Raw genomic sequence first — 19,814 nt, 5'->3', positions numbered from 1 at the left:
GACTGTAGCCCTTCTTCCTCCTGGATTACAAGTTGCTCCAGTATCAGGAGAGGTAGCTGTGGAATTCTCAGGAGCAGCAAATCTGCCCTCCCTGCAGAAATTCCCACACTGGCTGTGCTCACCTGGCCCATTGTGTTCCCAGCTTCTCACTTGGTCCTTGGCTCACAGTTTCTCACCTGGCCCTGGTGATCCTGATTTCTCCCTCCAGTCTCTGGACCATCTGTGCCAGCCCAGCTGTCCTGGGTTGCTGCCTGCAGTGACTCTCATCTCCTCCAAATAAAATCACAGCCATGGAGTGGTTTAGGTTGGAAGCTCACCCAGTGCCACCCCTGCCATAGCAGGGACACCTCCCACTGTCCCAGTTGCCCCAAGCCCTGTCCATCCTGGCCTTAGGCACTGCCAGGGATCCAGGGGCAGCCCCAGCTGCTCTGGGAAATCCATTCCAGGGCTTCCCCACCCTCGCAGGAAGGAAGTTCTTCCCAATATCCCATCTAAACCTTCCAACCCTCTACTTAAGGCTGCTCTTTGTCCCATAGACAGCTCAAAAGGTGTCATTGCATATCCCCAAACACATCTTGAGTTACACCAGAGCAGATCAGGGCCTGGGGGGTGTTTCTGTGGGGTTGAAGTTGGCCTGAAGAGAGGGGGGCCCCACCCCACCCTTTCCAGGTCCTCTCACTTTGTTTTCCTGCCAGGCCTGGGCTTGTGCCCAGTTCCTGCAGACAATGTCCCTGTGCTTGGCCCTGATCCTGGATGGTTCCATCCAGGTGTGGATCCGGGCTGCTGCCCCCTCACAGAAGTGTCTGGGACCTGCAGCCAGTGGAGCTCCTGGTGGGGACAGGGGCTGTTCCTCCTGTGCTCCCAGTCCAGCCCCAGACTGGTACCACCCCCATGTCCTGCTGGGTCTCACTTTGCTGTGACCATTTCACAATGAAGCACCGTGAGCCCTGGGCCACGCCCTGCTCCCTCAGGATAACCAGCTTCTAAATCCAGCTGGGAAATGGGAATTACTGCTGGAGCCCTGGGGAAGCCTCTCACCTCTCTGTAGAACGTTCTCAGGAATTGGGAAACTCTGCCAGGTGTGCCAAGAGCAGGAACACATCCCACCGCCAGGGCATCAGCACTTTGCCATGGGAAAGACCCACAGGGATCATCCAGTCCAGCCCCTGGTGAGAGTTTGGGGAAAGCTGCAAAAGACAGGCCTCAGAGACAGCAGAACTGTGATTGAAGCTAAGCAGTAGCCATGAGATAGATCAACAGAAAAATTATGTAAAAAGTAAAAAAAATAAGGACAAATAGAACAATGGTCTGTGTATTGACGCTTGTCTAGAATAACTGCCTAAGCTACAGAAAAGTATATCTAGTGAGATATTAGGAAGTTTTAAACTTAATAATGGAGCTCTGTGCTTTGTATTTTAATTCTCACAAGCAGGCATTGTATTTGAAATAAACAAGCATTGTTTTAACCAAAGGTAAGTGTGCTTATAGTGATTGGATAGAACTACTGTCAATGTGCTTTTGCTTTGTGTGATTGGTCAAAAAACTTTTAAAGTAAGTTGTAACATTAAGTTCTTTGCTGCTGGGGACATGAGCTGCTGGCATCTTCCCGTTGTCATAACCATGTCATGAGACTGATGCTGGAACATAAACAGCTTGAGACGCCTTCTCCAGCAGTCCCGTCCCGTTTGTCATTTGTACAGAGATACCCTGGCACTGCACGGGCTCCTCAAAATCCCACCCCGTACCCAAGGGCATTGTCCAAACATCCCTGGAGCTCTGGCAGCTTTGGGGCTGTGACTAGTCCCTGGGGAGCCAGTTCAGACCCCAACCACCCTCTGGGGAAGAGCCTTTTCTGCTATCCAGCTTGATATCCACCTTCTTCTTTCAGCCCTTCTACCTTGGCTTCCAGCTCGGCTTTGGCCAAGAGAACTCTCTCTGTGTTCTGGAGATGCTTTTGGGGATGGAGAGAGGAATTTGAGGATGGAGAGCAGACTTGGGGCTGCCCTCAGGGTCAGTGTCATGGCCGTGCTCTGGCTCCTGGCATCTGGGGTCTGACTGGAGTAGGAGCAAACCCAGCTTCTGCTGGTGCTTGTTTCCTGAGCTGCCTTGGGGAAAGAAGCCACCACACCACCCAAAAACCCAAACCAGATGGGGAAAGTTCAGCTGGTGAGTCCCTTGCTCACCTTCCTGAGGACAAGTAGCTCCTCCTGGGCAAGTGTCTGCAGGCTCTGCTCATCCCTGGACCTGCGTGGGAAAATGGGAGGTTTTGCTGGAGTTCAGCACAATTCCCTCATTCTTTGAGTTCCTTCAGGCCACAAGTGAAACAAATGAAACTCAGATTTTTTTCCCTCTGCCCAGACAGTGTTTTGGGATACCTTACTCTTGTTTTGTAGCCCGTGGGAAAACAAATGTGTTTTCAGAGAGGTTTCTGCTGCAGAACTGCTTTTGTGTGACCTCAAATAGCTGCTGAACACTTGGAAATCTGAATTTCTGAGTCAGGAAGGAGGGAAAGAAAATGTAGAAGAGGAATATTCTGATTCCTCCATGTGCCTGTAAATGTGGATGTTACTTTCTGTACTAAGATCCTGGGAGATCTTTCCATCTTCTTCACCTCCACCATGGGGATCTACTGGTGGTGAATCTATTTAATCTTCACCTACAAGTTCTCTGGGAACCATTTGCTGCCCCAAAAGGTCCAGTGTTTCTGCCTGTTCACAAATTTCAAGCAACATTTTGGTCTCTGAAGTTGCATTTCTCTGGTTTTAACTCACATTTCCCTGTTGGTTTCCCAACCGTGCTTTGCTGCTCTCAGGCCTGTTTGTAACTGGGCTCTGCTGCTACTGAGGGCTCCCAGTTTCTCCCTCAAATTCCATATAAACACCCTGAGCACGGTCTTGATGCTGCACTGTGACCCTGCAGGATGTTCCACTTGGTCTCCAGCACCTTCTCCTGCTACTCCAGGATCCAAACCTGAATCCCAGAAAGGAAAATGGGAAGTGGGAAGAGGATTGCGAAGATGGTGAATGGTCAGGAGGGCCCCCATGAGGAACCACTGATGTCATTTGGTTTATTTGGGGAAGACGAAACTGAGGGGAGACTCCTCAGGGGCTGCAGCTTCATCCCGAGGGACAGCTTCAATCTCTGCTCTGGAGACCAAGGGCAGGACCCAGGGAATGGCTGGAGCTGTGCCAGGGGAGGGTCAAGCTGGATATCAGGAAAGGCTCTTCCCTAGAGGGTGGCTGGGCTCTGAACTGGCTCCCCAGGGAATGGTCACAGCCCCAAAGCTGCCAGAGCTCCAGGGATGTTTGGACAATTCCCTTGGGCACAGGGTGGGATTTTGAGGAGCCTGTGCAGTGCCAGGGTTGAATTGGATGATCCCTGTGGGTTTTTTCCCAGGTAACCCATGGCAAAGTGCTGATGCCCTGGCAGTGGGATGGGTTCCTGCTCCTGGCACACCTGGCAGAGTTTCTCAATCCAGCAGCTTTTGTTTGGGGGCACCCATGTGGAAATGCACAAAAAAGCAAAGACATTCTCAAAACCAGCTCTGCAACAAATTTGGGCTGTGCAGGGAGGGCTGAGAGGGGACTGTAGGGCAGCAGGAACTGGTTTTAGCTTGTTCCCTGCCCTAGTCAGGCCCAGAGGTCAGAGCAGCAGTGCCTGGACACCAAAGCCTCGTAAATCCCAAGGCTGTCCCCTGACAGCTTGTGCAAGTTCCCTTGATCTCTCTCATGAGTTGTCATGCCAGGATTCCGTGCCCTTTCCATGCCCTTTCCATGCCCTGCCCATGCCCAACACCTCCCTTGGGCTCCAGACCCTGGGAACTGGAGCTGGGGGAGGTTCTCATCTCACCTGGTCAGTGAGTGAAGCAAATTCATTGTTGAGGGTCTTGAGCTGCTCCTTCTCTTGGTACTTCACCATCGGCACACTGGGATGGAGCTCTGGGCAGAGCAGCAGCTCTGGGTGGTGATGGGGGTGATGGTTCAGGGGGTGATGGTGGTAGGTATGATGGTGATGGGGGTGATGGTGATGGGGGTGGTGGTGATGGTGGTGATGGTTTAGGGGATGGTGGTGATGGGGTGATGGTTTAGGGGGTGGTGGTGATGGGGTGATGGTTTAGGGGGTGGTGGTTCAGGGTGTGATGGTGATAGGTATGATGGTGATGGGGGTGATGGTGATGGGGGTGATGGTGATGGGGGTGATGGTGATGGAATGATGGTGATAGGGGTGATGGTGATGGGATGATGGTGCAGGGGGTGATGGTGATGAGGGTGATGGTGATGGGGGTGATGGTGATGGGGGTGATGGTGATGGGGGTGATGGTGATGGGATGATGGTGATGGGGGTGATGGTGGATGGGAGTGATGGTGATGGGATGATGGTGATGGGGTGATGGTGATGGGATGATGGTGATAGGGGTGATGGTGATTGGGGGTGATGGTGATGGGGGGTGATGGTGATGGTGGGGTGATGGTGATGGGTGATGGTGATGGTGATGGTGGGGGTGATGGTGATGGGGGTGATGGTGATGGTGGGTGATGGTGATGGGTGGTGATGGGTGATGGGGAGTGATGGTGATGGGAGTGAGGGTGATGGTGATGGTGATGGTGGATGGGGGTGATGGTGATGGGGGTGATGGTGATGGGGGTGATGGTGATGGGGGTGATGGTGATGGGATGATGGTGATGGGATGATGGTGATGGGGTGATGGTGATGGGGGTGATGGTGATGGGGGTGATGGTGATGGGATGATGGTGATGGTGATGGTGCAGGGGGTGATGGTGATGGGGGTGATGGTGATGGGGGTGATGGTGATGGGGGTGATGATGCAGGGAGTGATGGTGATGGGGGTGATGGTGATGGGGTGATGGTGCAGGGGTGATGGTGATGGGGGTGATGGTGATGGGATGATGGTGATGGGGGTGATAGTGCAGGGGGTGATGGTGATGGGATGATGGTGATGGGATGATGGTGATGGTGATGGTGATGGTGCAGGGGGTGATGGTGATGGGGGTGATGGTTGATGGTGATGGATGGTGATGGGTGATGATGGTGATGTGATAGGGTGATGGTGATGGGATGATGGTGCAGGGGGTGATGGTGCAGGGGGTGATGGTGATGGGGGTGATGGTGCAGGGGGTGATGGTGATGGGGTGATGGTGATAGGGGTGATGATGATGGGGTGATGGTTCAGGGGGTGATGGTAATGGGATGATGGTGCAGGGAGTGATGGTGATGGTGATGGGGGTGATGGCTCACAGGGTGATGGTACAGGGGGAGATTGTTTAGGGGGTGATGGGGGTGATGGTGCAGGGCTAGGAGGCTCTGCCCAGCCTGGAACCAAAGTTGGCACCACTGTAGCCAAACCCTGCTTTGGTTGCACCAAAACTGTGTCCACGTCTTGCAGGACAACTTCCACCAGCCCTTCTGGGCCATGACCATGGACCATCACAGTTTCTGCTGCTGGAGCAGCACAGAACACCCCAGGGACGCAGGGCAGTGCTGAAACCACACCAGTTCCTGGGAACAGCTATGGAGGAAGAGACAAAATTCCCTTCTGCATGGCCGTAGACTATGCAGTAAGAGCAGCAGGACACGACAAGTGCCAGGACAGGGGCTGGTGCTGGAAGCAGATTCCTGGGTGCAGTTCCCTCTGCAGAGCACCTTTTCCTTTTATTTGTGTGGCAAATTGAGTGAGGCTGCACGAAACCTCAACAAAATGTTTGTAATGTGAAGAATGGGGACTAATTAACATTTCTTTTGTTTGGCAGCCAGAGCGGCACCTGGTCTGTCCTATTCTGGTTTTAGGAATGATTTAAAGTCACAGGGGCCATAGTCAGTCCTTGTGTAAGGACAAAAAAATTTAGGGAACTTGGGTCAGGTGAATTATTTTCAGATAAAAATTCCTCTTTTTTACTGGTTGGATGGACTGAAATTGAGATTTTGAAGGTGTAAAATGCTTTTTATCCAAGGAGATCCTAATTTTTTGCTGGTCCCTCAGCTTTCAAGGTAGAGATTTGAAGGAAAGAGTGACTCAGCCTGCTAGTTAATAAAACTCTCAGCAATGAATGGGCATTTACTGGGAATTAATAAAGTTTGGCTAGCAGGTTAAGGTTGTTGTTGGTTCTACTAGAAAAAGTTAGAATGCTGCATTTTAATGCCAGGAAATATCTGCAGGGCCAAATCTGTTTCTCAAGGTGATTTTCCTGCAGTTTACTGATCTGGCTGTTTTCCAACATATTCATTAATTTGAGGAAATTGCTGATTAGTTTAAACTGAAGCCAAACATGGTAGCTTATTCCGGGCACTTATTGGCCAAATTCTTGGAAAAGCAGCATCTCCTGATCCCTCACTTGAAGGCTGGTCCCACCTGATTTGGGGCAGAGCTTTCTCTTCTTACATTGTGCCCTCGTGGTGTTGGGATTGGGTTCTTCCTGCTGCTCCTGCATGTGTGGGATCCCTGGAAGGACCAGATGGTGTTGGAGTCATGTCCCTGTGTGGAAGTGTGGTGTTTAGTAGGGAAAATATGGATGTTTAAGATGAAGGGTTTGTTTTTGTTCCATGTGTTCTTTCCTCTTCCCTGTCCCATGGTTGGTTGGGATTAGAGCCACAATCCCCAACTTTGTTGGAGGTATTTGGGAGCTCTTGAATGCTCCAGCTCCAGGGGTCTTGGTCATCTTGAGGGGATCTGGGCAGGAGAAGAGCCTGAGTTAACCTCATGCGTGTCCTCAATCCTTGTGTTGCTCCAGACTTTGGTTGTGTTTTGAGGCTCTCTGGCTGCAGCTCCTTTCTCCATGTTTTCTGTGGAAATTGGGAATTCCTTCTGCTTTGGATGAGCCAACTGACACAGCCAGGTCTGGCAGTGCTGTGGGGCAGGAATCTGAGGGAGGGGTTGTGGGAGCAGGGGTCTGCAGGGTCTTGGTTTACAAGACAGGTGTCTGCTAGGGAAGGCAGAAAAGCCTCCCTTGGAATGGAGAATGTAAACCCCCTCCCTCTGAATTAATGGAATTTTGAAATTAGGGGGCTCTCAGGTGAATATATGGGAATAGAAATAACAGTTCTTTACTAGGATGTATAACAAGGCAAACAAAACATCAACAGCTGTGGCATTAACAGCAAACAGAACCAAGGACCTGGTAACTCCTCTCGACTGCAGGCACTCTACCCTGTGGTGCAGTTACTGTCACAGCCGGCAGGAATGAGCAAAAATCTGGGACTGGTGGGAAGATGTATCAGAAGTTTGTGGGTAGCTGGAACTGTGGGGACATACTGAAAAGGCAGCAGGGTGCAGCTACAGTGTGGGAAAAATTCAGAGTAGTACCCAAGAAAACAGTGGGGATGGGACAGCGGCAGCGCAGCTCCCAGCAGGGAGGGAGAGATGGAGTTCAGGATTCCCAGGGCACACAAACAGATCAATTCCTGGGGCACACGAGGTTTAGGATTCCTGGGCCGCGCAAGGTTCAGGATTCCTGGGCCACACAAGATTCAGGATTCCTGGGCCACACGAGATTCAGGATTCCTGGGACACATGAACAGATCGATTCCCTGGGCACACGAAGTTCAGGATTCCCAGGGCACATGAACAGATCAGTTCCTGGGGCACACAAGGTTCAGGATTCCAAGAGTGCACGAAGTTCAGGATTTCCAGGGCACATGAGGTTCAGGATTCCTGGGGCACACGAGATTCAGGATTCCTGGGCCACATGAAATTCAGGATTCCTGGGGCACACAAACAGATCAATTCCTGGGGCACACAAGGTTCAGGATTCCCAGGGCACATGAGCAGACGGTGATCAGTCTCTCAGGGCTGAGCTCCAGTGGTGCCGGTGAATTCTCCTTGCAGTAAGCGACAGCCTGGCCATCCTCCTCTGATGCCAAGGAGCGAGAGAGCAGCTGCCCCCAACCCCATCTTTTTTATCTGCCCCCCATTCTCTTGGTAGCTCTGTCTCCCACAGAGAAACTCCCAAAAACCAGAGGAGTTCCCTCTCTCATCTCAAGCACCCAGTCATGGGTGCTTCTTAGCAACTCAATGGGAAAAAATTCCACAAGTAACAAGGAAAGAAAAGGAAAGGAAAAAACCCAACCCCCAACAAGGGGTCTGATCCCAGAGGAGGAAGCTGCAGTGGATGAAGCTGCAGCTTCTCCAGTGCAGCAGGGACATGTGTTGGAAATGTCATTCCAGAGAAACCCCCCACAAACCTGAAATATTCTGACTGAGTTAAGCCAGATAGAATTGTGGATCCATGGAATGGTTTGGGTTAGGAGGGACCTTAAGGCTCATCCTCTTCCAGTTCTGCCATGGGTACCTTCCACTATCCCAGGTTACTCCAAGCCCCATCCAACCTGGCCTTGGACACTTCCAACAATGGAGAATGTTCCAGTTTATCCTGGCTGGGGTGGCAAAGATGCCCGATGCAGGCATGGCTGAGCCTGTAGCTGCATGAGACCTGAGGCTGCACAAAACCTCATCTTCATTCATGGAGGTCTCCCACTTGGGGAAAACCCTGAGGGTTTAGAATCTTTGATTGGAGAGGCATTTGGGTCCTCAAATGCCTGGATTAAATGCTGGGAAGTGCTTTGGAAAATGCTTTGGAAAGTGTCACATGGTGGGAGGTGGGGTCTCGATGGGATTTTCTGCAGTTCCAGAGGTGATGGTCTTTGCTGTGTCCCCACTGATGTTACAACTGGTGGTAGCTCAGTCAATGGCTGTACCAGCCCCCTCACTCAGGGCTCAGGTTACTGGGGCCTGAGACGTGCAGCTCATCTGAATCCCATCAGAACTCCCTTTATTGTTCCCATGCCCTGTAAGAGGTTTGGAAAACCACAATTTGGGATTGCAATGGACACCTCAGTGTCCTGAGTCATCCTTTCCTGGGCTTTGGTGGTTCCCTGTTCCAGGGATCACCTCCACAACTGCAGTCTTTGTGTCCAAGGAGCTGGTGTCATTCCAGTGGTTCCTCTCATCAAGGAGAGCAGGAACATGAGGAATAGAGACACAGTGAGGAGATGAGTCACTGATCAAACCCTTGCTGGGATTTTGGGGGTGTAGTCCCAGATCTGGAGCTCTAAGGCCAAACCTTTGTTTCTGGGGACATGAGTGACTCAGCAGCAGCAAGAAGTGGGCAGGGGATGTGTCACAGACAGGGAAACCCAGCAGGGACTGGGAATATGTACCTTTAAAAAGCCTTTTTAATACAAATTTGGAAATCTGAAGAATAAAGCCGTTGGCATCTCTTCCCCATCAGGTTTGTAGTATATGATAGAGATAATTCATGCTTTGGAGATTGTGTAAAAATTATAAAGATCCAACCATGCCTCTGACCCCCATGGCCAGAAGCAGGGCCTTCTTTCTCTTCAAAGATTTCCTGGACTTGCCCAGATAAAATCAAGCCTGTTAATGAATGAATGAGTCCTTCTAGGGCAATAAGCAGCCATTTCACAGGAATGTCCAGAACATTCAAGGCACCTGGAAGAGACTGCATCGAGGAGCAGGCAGACATCCTGGCTATAATTGAAAGGAAGTCCATTTCGAGGAGCCCAGACAGCCATCCGAGCCCATGGACTGACTTTTGTACTGGACTGCATCTGTACAGTTTCCGTTATACATATGTAGGAACTTACAGAAATCTTAAGTCATTTCTGCTCCAGGCAGAATAAACTGTATATAAGCTGGCTACCTGGAGCAGTTGAGGTGACACTCTGGGGACACGCTGACACTACGTCAGCTGGACCCAAGTTCACCCAATGTCAAAGTCCGGGGGTGACGCTGTCTTGGCTGTGGCAGTTTTATAATATTCTATTTGGTTGTCGATCTAATAAATTTATAATTTTTTTTAATATAAATTTGGCTGCTGATTTGATCATTTACAACACATTGGAACAGATTCCTTGGGATATTGCCCAAATAGTGCAGGAGTAACACCTTTGAAATGCAGAGCAATCGGCTGACATATGCTTGGAACACCAAAAATCTCTGGGATTTAGTGATGGCTTGTGGGAGGCCAGTTCCACAGGGCCCCTGAAGGGACATGGCAGGGAGGAAGAGCAAAGGAAAAGCTGTTACCCCTTTACAGAGGCTCTTCAGTGCCCTTGGATGAGGCACTCCACCTTGGCTTTCAGCTCGGCTTTGCTCACAGAGGCACAATCCCTATGTCCTGGAGCACTTAAAGGGCTTGGGGAATGAAAAAGCAAAGTGTTTAATGCCAGCAGATAATGAGGTTACAAATTGCCAGGCTGCTCTCCAAGGACGCACATTTCCCTGTGCTGTTTAAGCCTTTTACTCCCTTATCCTCTCAGGAAGGTGACGAATGTCACTGGACACAGAGAGGAGGAGGAAAGGTTTGGGCCAGTTGGGGTTTCCAAATACCCTAAATGAACACATTCAGCTAAAGCTGATCCACTTGAGGTGGGATTCTACTCTTTTTTATTAAAATCTCCCCAAAAGTTGACCTATAGGCCCTTGTAGAGAGGGACCTCCAGAGAGGGAGAGGCCTCACCTTCCTACTGCCAAAAAGCCTGGAATAAGTGTTGTATTTGGTTGAAAGAGATGTGAGCCCAACAAGCTCCTCCTCTGCACAGGCGTGGGGAGGGGGGGGGTTTTGCTCCTCATACCTGCAAGGGGAGGAAAAACCATCACTTTGCTCCTCATTATTCAGCTTAAACATATGAGGGGATCTTTGTAATTGTCCTGGGCAGGGCCAGGAGTTGGACTTGATGATCCAGCTCAGGATGTTCCCTGATTAAACAGGAACATTAATCTAATCCTTCTCTTCCACCTCCAAATGCCCAACCCCAGCAGCTGCTGGTGGAAGACACCCACGAGCACCTGGAGCAGATCCTGATCCTTGTGCAGCTTTTGCCATCCCAAAGATCCATGGAGTGACACCTCTCATCACTTGCAGAATGTCTTCCATGGGAAATCGCTGCCAGGAAAACCAGACCTGGGCATTCCTTTCTGCTGGAATTGTTGGGCAAATCCCAGATTGGCCTGTACATCTATTTATTTTTCAGTGAAAGAGGTGGGTTCAGTGTGACAAAACTGCAGGAAAGGTGGGTAAATCTTTCCTGGAGACATTAAATAGGTGACTTTCAGTCCCTTCCTTGCTGGAATATCAACAGGGCTCTGTGCCATGGGTAGGAACACCTAATTTCTTTGGCTGCAATGGGACAAAGCTTAGCCCTGGAAATCCCTTTCCCAGAAGTGCTTTTATGTGATTTTCTTGGAATTCCCATGGCCTGGGAACATGTTCCGCTCCATGGAGGAGAAGTTCCTGCACGTAACCCCAAAAGCCACTCAGTGTTTCAGGGTGAAGCTGTGTGGGAGCTCTGGGAGTTGGGCACTTTCTTTGGGATCCAGCCTAAAAGGAGATCAGAGGGTTCAGCACTTGCCTGGTTGGGCCCTGGGTGTGTTGGCATCTCCTGGGAAGTGGAAGGAGTGAGTTTAGCTCATTGTCTCCAGGTGTTTAATTCTGGACCTGGGCTGAACCAGCCTGTGATGATTGACTCTCACAATTAAAAAGCAAATACCATGTATATTTGTTAAGAGAAGTTTAATAGATTTATAGTTATGTTTTACCCTCCCCCTTGCATTGTTATCGGGGACATCCTGGGTTTGGGACATTTGGGAGGGTTGGCTCGTTACCATGGCAACACCTGGCCTCCAATCAGGATGTAAGGAAGTGAACTCCACCACTGGACAGAGAAGAAGGAGTTGATGGACAGAACTTTGGAAGGAGCAAGAGGCTTAAAAGGTGAAACCTCCGTTGTGTGGGTGAGCACAGGTGGGAAAAATCCTCTGCTGCTCCCAGTGCCATACTATTTTCTCTATTCAGTCTTCCGTTGTATTTTTGATAAGGTTTAATAAACCTTTCTAAATTTTTGGAAGTGAGTAGCCTCTCTCACATCACTGCTGCAGCTCCTCCCCAACTCTCTTCTACACCTTGGCTCGGGACAAACAAACAGCAAAACATTTGGGACAGAAAATGAATTTGTTTGACTTGCAGCAGCTGTCCCAGATGCAGACCCAGATCTCCGACACCTCGGTGGTGCTGTCCATGGACAAGAGCCAGAACCTGGACCTGGACAGCATCATCACCGAGGTCAAGGCACAGTACGAGGACATCGCCAGCTGGAGCCGTGCTGAGGCTGAGTCCTGGTACCAGAGCAAGGTGAGGAGGTGCAAACAAACAGGGAGATTTTTGTTTAGCATTTCCCAAAGGCTGAGTTCTACTGGAGAGAACAAGCAGTGAGGACAGGGAGAAAGGTGTGTGTAAAGTGAAGTGGATTTGGAGAGGAATTCAAATAGCTCCTTGGAGATGTTTGGCTGTTGGACTTGATGGTCTCTAAGGTCTTTTCCAGCCTTCCATGATTCTTCACAACTCTGTGGGAAAATGCTGCTTTGATAATGAGAGATGGAGGAGCAGAAGGACACAGAAGGAGGAAGCTCAAGGGGATGAGTGTGGCAAGTCCTGGTGAAGAGAGGATCAGAGCAGGGTCTGTCTCTGCCTGTCCCCTGTGTCACCTCCCTGCCCACCCAGTACGAGGAGCTGCAGCTCTCAGCTGGCTGGCACGGGGATGACCTCCAGAGCACCAGGGTGGGGATCATCTCAGAGAGGAACCACCTTGTCCAGCAGCTCCACTCACACATGGACAGCGTGAAGGGGCAGGCACAGGACCTGACCAAGCATGGGGCACTCTCGTCTCCACCTCTGGCTGGAAGGGGCCTGGAAATCAGGTTTCAGACCCATCACATGGTTGCTGGTCTTGTTGCCCACAGGTGGCTGGGCTGCAGATAGCCATCACTGAGGCAGAGCAGCACAGGGACACCACCCTCAAGGATGGCAGGGCCAGGCTGGAGAAATTGGAGGCCACTCTGCAGAAAGCCAAGGCTGACCTGGCCCAGCAGCTCAGGGAATTCCAGGAGCTCATGAACATCAAGCTGGCCCTGGACATCGAGATTGGGACATACAGGAAGAACAAGGAGGGCAGGTGGGAACTCCACCTGCAAACCAAATCACGTCCAAATCCAGAAACATTCTCACCTTTGCATTGCAAGGAGGTGAAAGTGTCACAAAATTTTGCAGAGGAAATTCGCCCCCATCCTACACAGTAACCGGTGTCATTCCAAATCCTCTTGGATACTCCCCATCAGACCCAGCCCCCACTGGGTCTGTTTTCCAAGGTCTTTGGTGCAAAAATATTGCTTGAAATTATCCTTAAAAGGAACTCTGACTTCTCCATCCTCTCTTTCTTCCAGGCAGACTGGAGAAGTTGTTGGTGCCCTGAATATTTGTAAGTAATCCATCTCACAGACAATATAAAATGATTCCTTGATTATACCTGGAACTGAGGATAAGACAAGGAAGATGCAGCTTGTAGTTATTTGCACAAAAATTAATATGATTTTTCCAGCCCTTTAGGTAGGACCAGGGAAGCCAAAGAGCCTGAGACACAATTTCCTCAACCAGATTTGAACTTGAAGGCATTTGTACATTTAGATTGTCCCTCGGGAGACTCAGATGCCTCAGGCCAGGAAGAAAAGACAGAGAATCTGATATCTGAAATCCAGTCAGTGATAGACTGTCCAAGAAATAACTGGAATGTGTGAAACTAAAGCTTGAAATTCCTTTGTACTCTTCAAGCAAACTCTGAGCTCCTGCTTTCCCATGGCATTCATGGTCTTATTTGGGAGCAGCTACAGAGGTGGGAACATTCTGGGGCTGGGAGCAGGTTTCAACAGCAGGCTTGGAATGGGGGGATTCGGCTCTGGATCAGGAAGCAGCTCCAGTGTGAGGTTTGTGACTAAAAGCACCACCCAGGAAAGCCCCTGGAGCTGAGCCACTCACCTGGAGCACAGGAAGGCAACCAGCACCTTCCCCTGCCAGCACAAAGCCTTGGAATCATCTCAGAATCCCTGCTTGTCGCTTTGCCATTGAGGGAAAACCTTCCCAGCGCTATTTCTCGGCTTGGGAGCCTCCCTCTCCCCATCCAAACAATTCCCCTGCATATCCCTCCCCCAGCTGGCAAGTGCAGCTTGTCAGCTGTCTCATTAACGAGTCTCATTAGTGAGTCTCATTAACATCAGAGTTCAGCAAGCACCTTCCCAGTGCTCTGGTGCCAATCCAGAGGAGGGGCAAGAATTATGTTTACCTCTGGAAGCAGAGCCTCTTCTTTCACCTGCCCAGGAATCCAGGAGAGTTGAGCCCGTGGTGCTCCCTCCCACCTAATCCTCCCTCACTCCCCAAATTCTTAAGAAATGGAAAACAAAACGTCTTTCCACAGGCAGTTTCTCCATTCCCCAACTCCTCTAAGCCCAGAGCCCACATAATGCACAGGTGTCCCAGCAGAAAATCATTGCCCTTTCTAGAAGCTGGAGATGGAGAGAGGTTAGAATCAGGGAAAAAAGGGAGTAAGAAGGGAAAAAAAAAAAAAAAAAAAAGAAGAAGAAACAGCAATTGTTGAACACAAACCATATATTTTAAATTTTACATAACTTGGAAAAACATCTCTGGTTAAACACCTTCAGGTATAGAGGTACAGCTTCTTTTTTTTTTTTTTTTTTTTTTTTTTTTTTTATGGGGAGGGGAGGGAGGCAAAGAGGGGAAAGGTTGGGAAATTCTGTGCCAAAATGTAAACCAGCTCGTTCCTCCCATTTTCTGCTCCTGCTGAACTTGTTATATGAATTTTATGAAATTTTTTCAATTAATTGCAATCAAACAACAAGCAGTGTAGGGTTTCTGTGCCACCACAAAATCCCCATGTAAGAGTAATTTTAGAGTAATTTTAGAAGATTTGGCCTCGTCACTGGCTGCTGCTCAGAGCCTTCCCATTTCCCACTCCTCCCTGTCGCGATTTGAGAAGAGGAGGAACACTGGAGCATTGTGAGATCCCAAAGCAGCACCTTGGGAGGTTTTCCACAATTAACAGCCAACAGAGACCAGAAGGTGGGGCTGGTTAGACCTGGCCATGAACACCACCATCCCAACCAGCCTAAGAGCAGAAAGACAATTTGGGATCAAAAGTTGTTCTCCAGAAGCATCTCCCCCCCTCCATGGACTGAGAGCACTTTGAGCAGTCCCTGGAGATGCCAGAAGAGCAGGAATGCTCCAAGAGGTTTTTAAACCCAAGGAAGATGGATCCCAAGGATCACAGATAATGTTTGGAAAGACTCACTCCTGACGAGGGAAAGCAGTCAGGCTTCATCTCCATCCCCTTTCTGGAGCAACAGGCAGAGCCACCAGGCCAGGAGTTACCAAGGGTGTGATTCCAGGGCAGGGAGAAGCTCCCAGGCCAAGGTTTGGGCCGGGCCAGCCCAAGAGACAAGAGTGCCCCACGTTTGGTCAGGTCCTGTGCCTGCCCCTTCACGCTGTCCATGTGTGAGTGGAGCTGCTGGACAAGGTGGTTCCTCTCTGAGATGATCCCCACCCTGGTGCTCTGGAGGTCATCCCCGTGCCAGCCAGCTGAGAGCTGCAGCTCCTCGTACTGGGTGGGCAGGGAGGTGACACAGGGGACAGGCAGAGACAGACCCTGCTCTGATCCTCTCTTCACCAGGACTTGCCACACTCATCCCCTTGAGCTTCCTCCTTCTGTGTCCTTCTGCTCCTCCATCTCTCATTATCAAAGCAGCATTTTCCCACAGAGTTGTGAAGAATCATGGAAGGCTGGAAAAGACCTTAGAGACCATCAAGTCCAACAGCCAAACATCTCCAAGGAGCTATTTGAATTCCTCTCCAAATCCACTTCACTTTACACCTTTCTCCCCTGTCCTCACTGCTTGTTCTCTCCAGTAGAACTCAGCCTTTGGGAAATGCTAAACAAAAATCTCCCTGTTTGTTTGCACCTCCTCACCTTGCTCTGGTACCAGGACTCAGCCTCAGCACGGCTCCAGCTGGCGATGTCCTCGTACTGTGCCTTGACCTCGGTGATGATGCTGTCCAGGTCCAGGTTCTGGCTCTTGTCCATGGACAGCACCACCGAGGTGTCGGAGATCTGGGTCTGCATCTGGGACAGCTGCTGCAAGTCAAACAAATTCATTTTCTGTCCCAAATGTTTTGCTGTTTGTTTGTCCCGAGCCAAGGTGTAGAAGAGAGTTGGGGAGGAGCTGCAGCAGTGATGTGAGAGAGGCTACTCACTTCCAAAAATTTAGAAAGGTTTATTAAACCTTATCAAAAATACAACGGAAGACTGAATAGAGAAAATAGTATGGCACTGGGAGCAGCAGAGGATTTTTCCCACCTGTGCTCACCCACACAACGGAGGTTTCACCTTTTAAGCCTCTTGCTCCTTCCAAAGTTCTGTCCATCAACTCCTTCTTCTCTGTCCAGTGGTGGAGTTCACTTCCTTACATCCTGATTGGAGGCCAGGTGTTGCCATGGTAACGAGCCAACCCTCCCAAATGTCCCAAACCCAGGATGTCCCCGATAACAATGCAAGGGGGAGGGTAAAACATAACTATAAATCTATTAAACTTCTCTTAACAAATATACATGGTATTTGCTTTTTAATTGTGAGAGTCAACCATCACATTACTCATCAATCACACTGACCAGCTCTTGGGCTTTTTGACCCTCTGGAGATTTGGAAAATGGGAGAACAGCAGACTGGGAAATTTGGGATACTCTTACTGCTTCATAGAGAGCTCTCAGTGCCGCGCTGGTGGGTCGAGTGCACTCTACTCCCCTGAGAGTGGGGATGAGGCGGCGCCGGCTAGCTGGGAGCACAGCAGCAGCTAGCAGCGGGGGGGCACTGCCTTAATGCGCCGGGGCGTCAGGCAGCGCCTTCGACAGGGCAGCAATATCGAGAGGAGCGGCAAAAGCGGAGAAGCTTAAGAGAAAAGAGGACCTAGACTCGGCTGGTGCAATCCAGAGATTTTATTGTCTCCAGGGGATCCAGGCGAGAAAAGGCGGGGAGCAACGAATAACAGCAATATATAAAGGGGGTGGAACATAGGTATTGATACAGTACAATAACCAATAGGGGAAAACTAAGGAGGGGAATTGAATATAACTGAGATGGACAAGAACTAATGGTACATGAGTCAGGGAGGGGCTCGGAGCTCTTGCCCAATCACCCTTGGAAAAAGGGGGAAGTTTCTGGAAAGATGGGCGGGGTTTCAGGAGATGGACAGGGCTCTGGAGGAGGGGAAAATGTAACAAGTGGGGTGATTGCTAAGGGAATGGGGGTGGAGACAAGGGCTTGGCAGCCTTCCCAGAACAGGAGGGAACCAACTCAGGGAGAGGGGGAAACCAGGGCTGAACCATCAACATAGGCTTAGGGATGCAAAATGGGGAGAACATTATAAAATGGGGAGAACAACACCAACGGGGAAAACAATACAAATGGAAACTGAACCTGCACCACAACATCTCAGGAAGTTTATCTCATCTGTCAGGGCATCCACCTGGGTTCTCTGATCCACCTTGGTCCCCTGATCCACCTTGGTCCCCTGATCCACCTTGTTCACACAGGCAGCACCCACATCCTGGAATGGTAACAAAAAAAAAAAAAAAAAAAAAGGGAGGTTGGACCAGACCTTCTCTGGGTCATTGAGTGAAGTCTTTGTATCTAATACAAACCTTTGGAATTTCAGATTAAATTAAGAAATGGAATTTAATATTCAAAATAAAAATTGAGGATTTCTTGATCTCTGCACCTTTAAGCAGAGCCAAGAGTGAAGTGATTCCTCACCTTCACCTTTTTTTTGGGAGGGGAGGAGGGAGGATGTCCATGGATCCAAACAATGTTGCACCACTGAATTTCCCTTTTCCTGCCAGACAGATATTACAATACTTGAAACAGCCAAAGATTCTTAGTGTGTCTCCTGCAGGTGAGACCAGGGGGCTGTGGATGCTGGGACTGGACACAGAAAGGCTGAGGACTGGCAGAGCATCTGGTGAAGGGGCAAGGTCTGGATGACCCAGAGCTGATCTGGCGGACCAGATCAGTGGGATCTGTGGGACACTGCTGAGTTTGGGATAAGGGACCTGAAACAAGGAGGAATTACAGCTCAGCACTGCTCCACTGGCACAACCAGGTGTTTCTGCTTCCTGGCATGACTCCACCTGTGCCCGTGCTCTGGGCCTGGCACTGCTGGCTATAAAGGGTGATTTGAATGTGATTTGCCTTTCCAAAGCTGTCCCTGCTTTGGTGCTGGTGCCTCCTCACCTTCTTGAACACGACAAAATTGTCCTCTGCCGTCATGTGCTTGTTGATCTCCTGGTACCTCTGGGGAGGGAGAGCTCAGAACCCCTTCAGAGCCTACACCCTGTGCAAACTCCCTCTTCACAGGAGGAGAGACCAAAGGGTCTCTTGCTGTGGGCATTTACTAACAATTTTTTTGATTTTTGGAGGGAGCAGTGCTGGAACAGAGTCCTTGATGGAGCTTTATTGTTTCTACTTCTGTGTCACTGATTTTGATGGAAAAGGCAGCACCCCTGGGCTGGAGGGTGGGAGAGGCCGTCTAGAAAAGCTGAAGGCCCTCATCAAAGGCACCTTTTATCCTGTGAATGGGAGCCTTGTGCTCCCGAAATGTTCTGGGTGGAGCTGGGGGTGAGCTCATTGCCACACCTGGTTAGTCAGGAGAGCCAGGATCTGCGGGATGGCTGGGGAGGAGGGCGAGGGGTGGCTGGGGCAGGGAGAGTCAAGGCCACGCTCTTGGGAAAGGTCAAAACCCAGCAGGAGCCTGGAGCCATGCCCAGCTCCCATGGAATGCTTAAATGGGGGAGATGAAAGAGAGAAAGAGAGGAGTTCAAAGGAAGGAGTCCGTGCAGGTAATAAACCATTGGCCTCTCCTGGCCCTTTCATGGGGGAAGATTTATTCCCATCAGGATTATCCATCCCTGGAAATAATTTCCATTAAGCAGAGCCCCAGCTTTGCATCCATTTGTGGGTCTCAAAGCTCTTGGCCATGTAGAAGAGAAAATTTAATGTCTGTTTTCCAGTTGCTGGAATAACGTTTGGCCCAGAGGAATCAGAGGTTGGGGTTGGAAGGGATCTTAAAGATCATGCCACTTCCCGTATTAGGAAGAAAATTTGGGATCCAAAAAGTTTAAAATAGTTATAGGTGGGAAGAACAAATTCCTAGGAATGGGGGCAAGAGCCCAAAGTCCGTTTGTAGGTGTAGATGCAAGAGAGTGGTCCCTGCCCAGCAACTTGTGTGATGTCATTGAGCTTCACCCCGGACTCCACTGATCCCAGAGGAATATCTGCCCCTTTGTCAGACACAAGCAGAGCTATAAAGTCTAAACTTCTCTGATGTGACATTTGACTGTCCAAGGATTTCATGTGCGTGCTGATTTCCTTCCCCAGGGCAGTCAAGGATGTTTCAATGCTGCTTTGGGACTGGAAGGAACCTTTCCTGTTGGGAAAGGTGGCACAGAGTGGCAGACACATGATCTCCTGGGAAAGGAGATCAGAGGGTTCACGCAGGATGCACGTGTCCTTGTTGGGAGCTGGGATGAGCACCTCGCTCCCACATCTCATTTTTCTGGTTCCACACTGACAATTTAAGCTCCTCATTTATTCACATGCATTCCCAGCAGATCCCTCGTGGCCATGGGAGCAGACACAAATACTGGATGGATGTTTTCCTGAAGTGCAAAGAGTGGAGGAGAGAGGAAACTCCTGCTCCCAAGAGCCCAAAGAGTTGCTGAGCTAAAACTTGGGCCCAGGATCCTGGTGACTTTTCGTGGGGTGGGAGGTAACTCCTCACCATCCAAAGTGCTCAAACTATCCAATACATCAAACAAATTCTGATTTCGTTTTAAACTAAAGAGGAGATAATTAAATGGGATATTGGGAAGAAATTCCTCCCTTTGAGG

At 50.0% G+C, this 19,814-nt stretch overlaps 1 protein-coding gene across 1 annotated transcript; it reads left to right on the top strand.

Moving 5' to 3' along the window:
- The first annotated feature begins 11,978 nt into the window (after positions 1 to 11,978).
- LOC115484399 (keratin, type II cytoskeletal 75-like) lies at positions 11,979 to 13,108 on the top strand. Its single transcript, XM_050984797.1, has 3 exons — positions 11,979 to 12,164; positions 12,534 to 12,662; positions 12,773 to 13,108. Exons 1-3 carry the CDS (start codon positions 11,979 to 11,981, stop codon positions 13,106 to 13,108), a joined length of 651 nt encoding a protein of 216 aa, XP_050840754.1.
- The last annotated feature ends 6,706 nt before the right edge of the window (positions 13,109 to 19,814 follow it).

The sequence above is a fragment of the Serinus canaria genome, chromosome 25 (assembly GCF_022539315.1).
Source record: "Serinus canaria isolate serCan28SL12 chromosome 25, serCan2020, whole genome shotgun sequence".
Lineage (NCBI taxonomy): Eukaryota > Metazoa > Chordata > Aves > Passeriformes > Fringillidae > Serinus > Serinus canaria.
The sequence above is the reverse complement of the archived record's forward strand: the minus strand, read 5'-3'. Positions and strand labels throughout refer to the sequence as shown.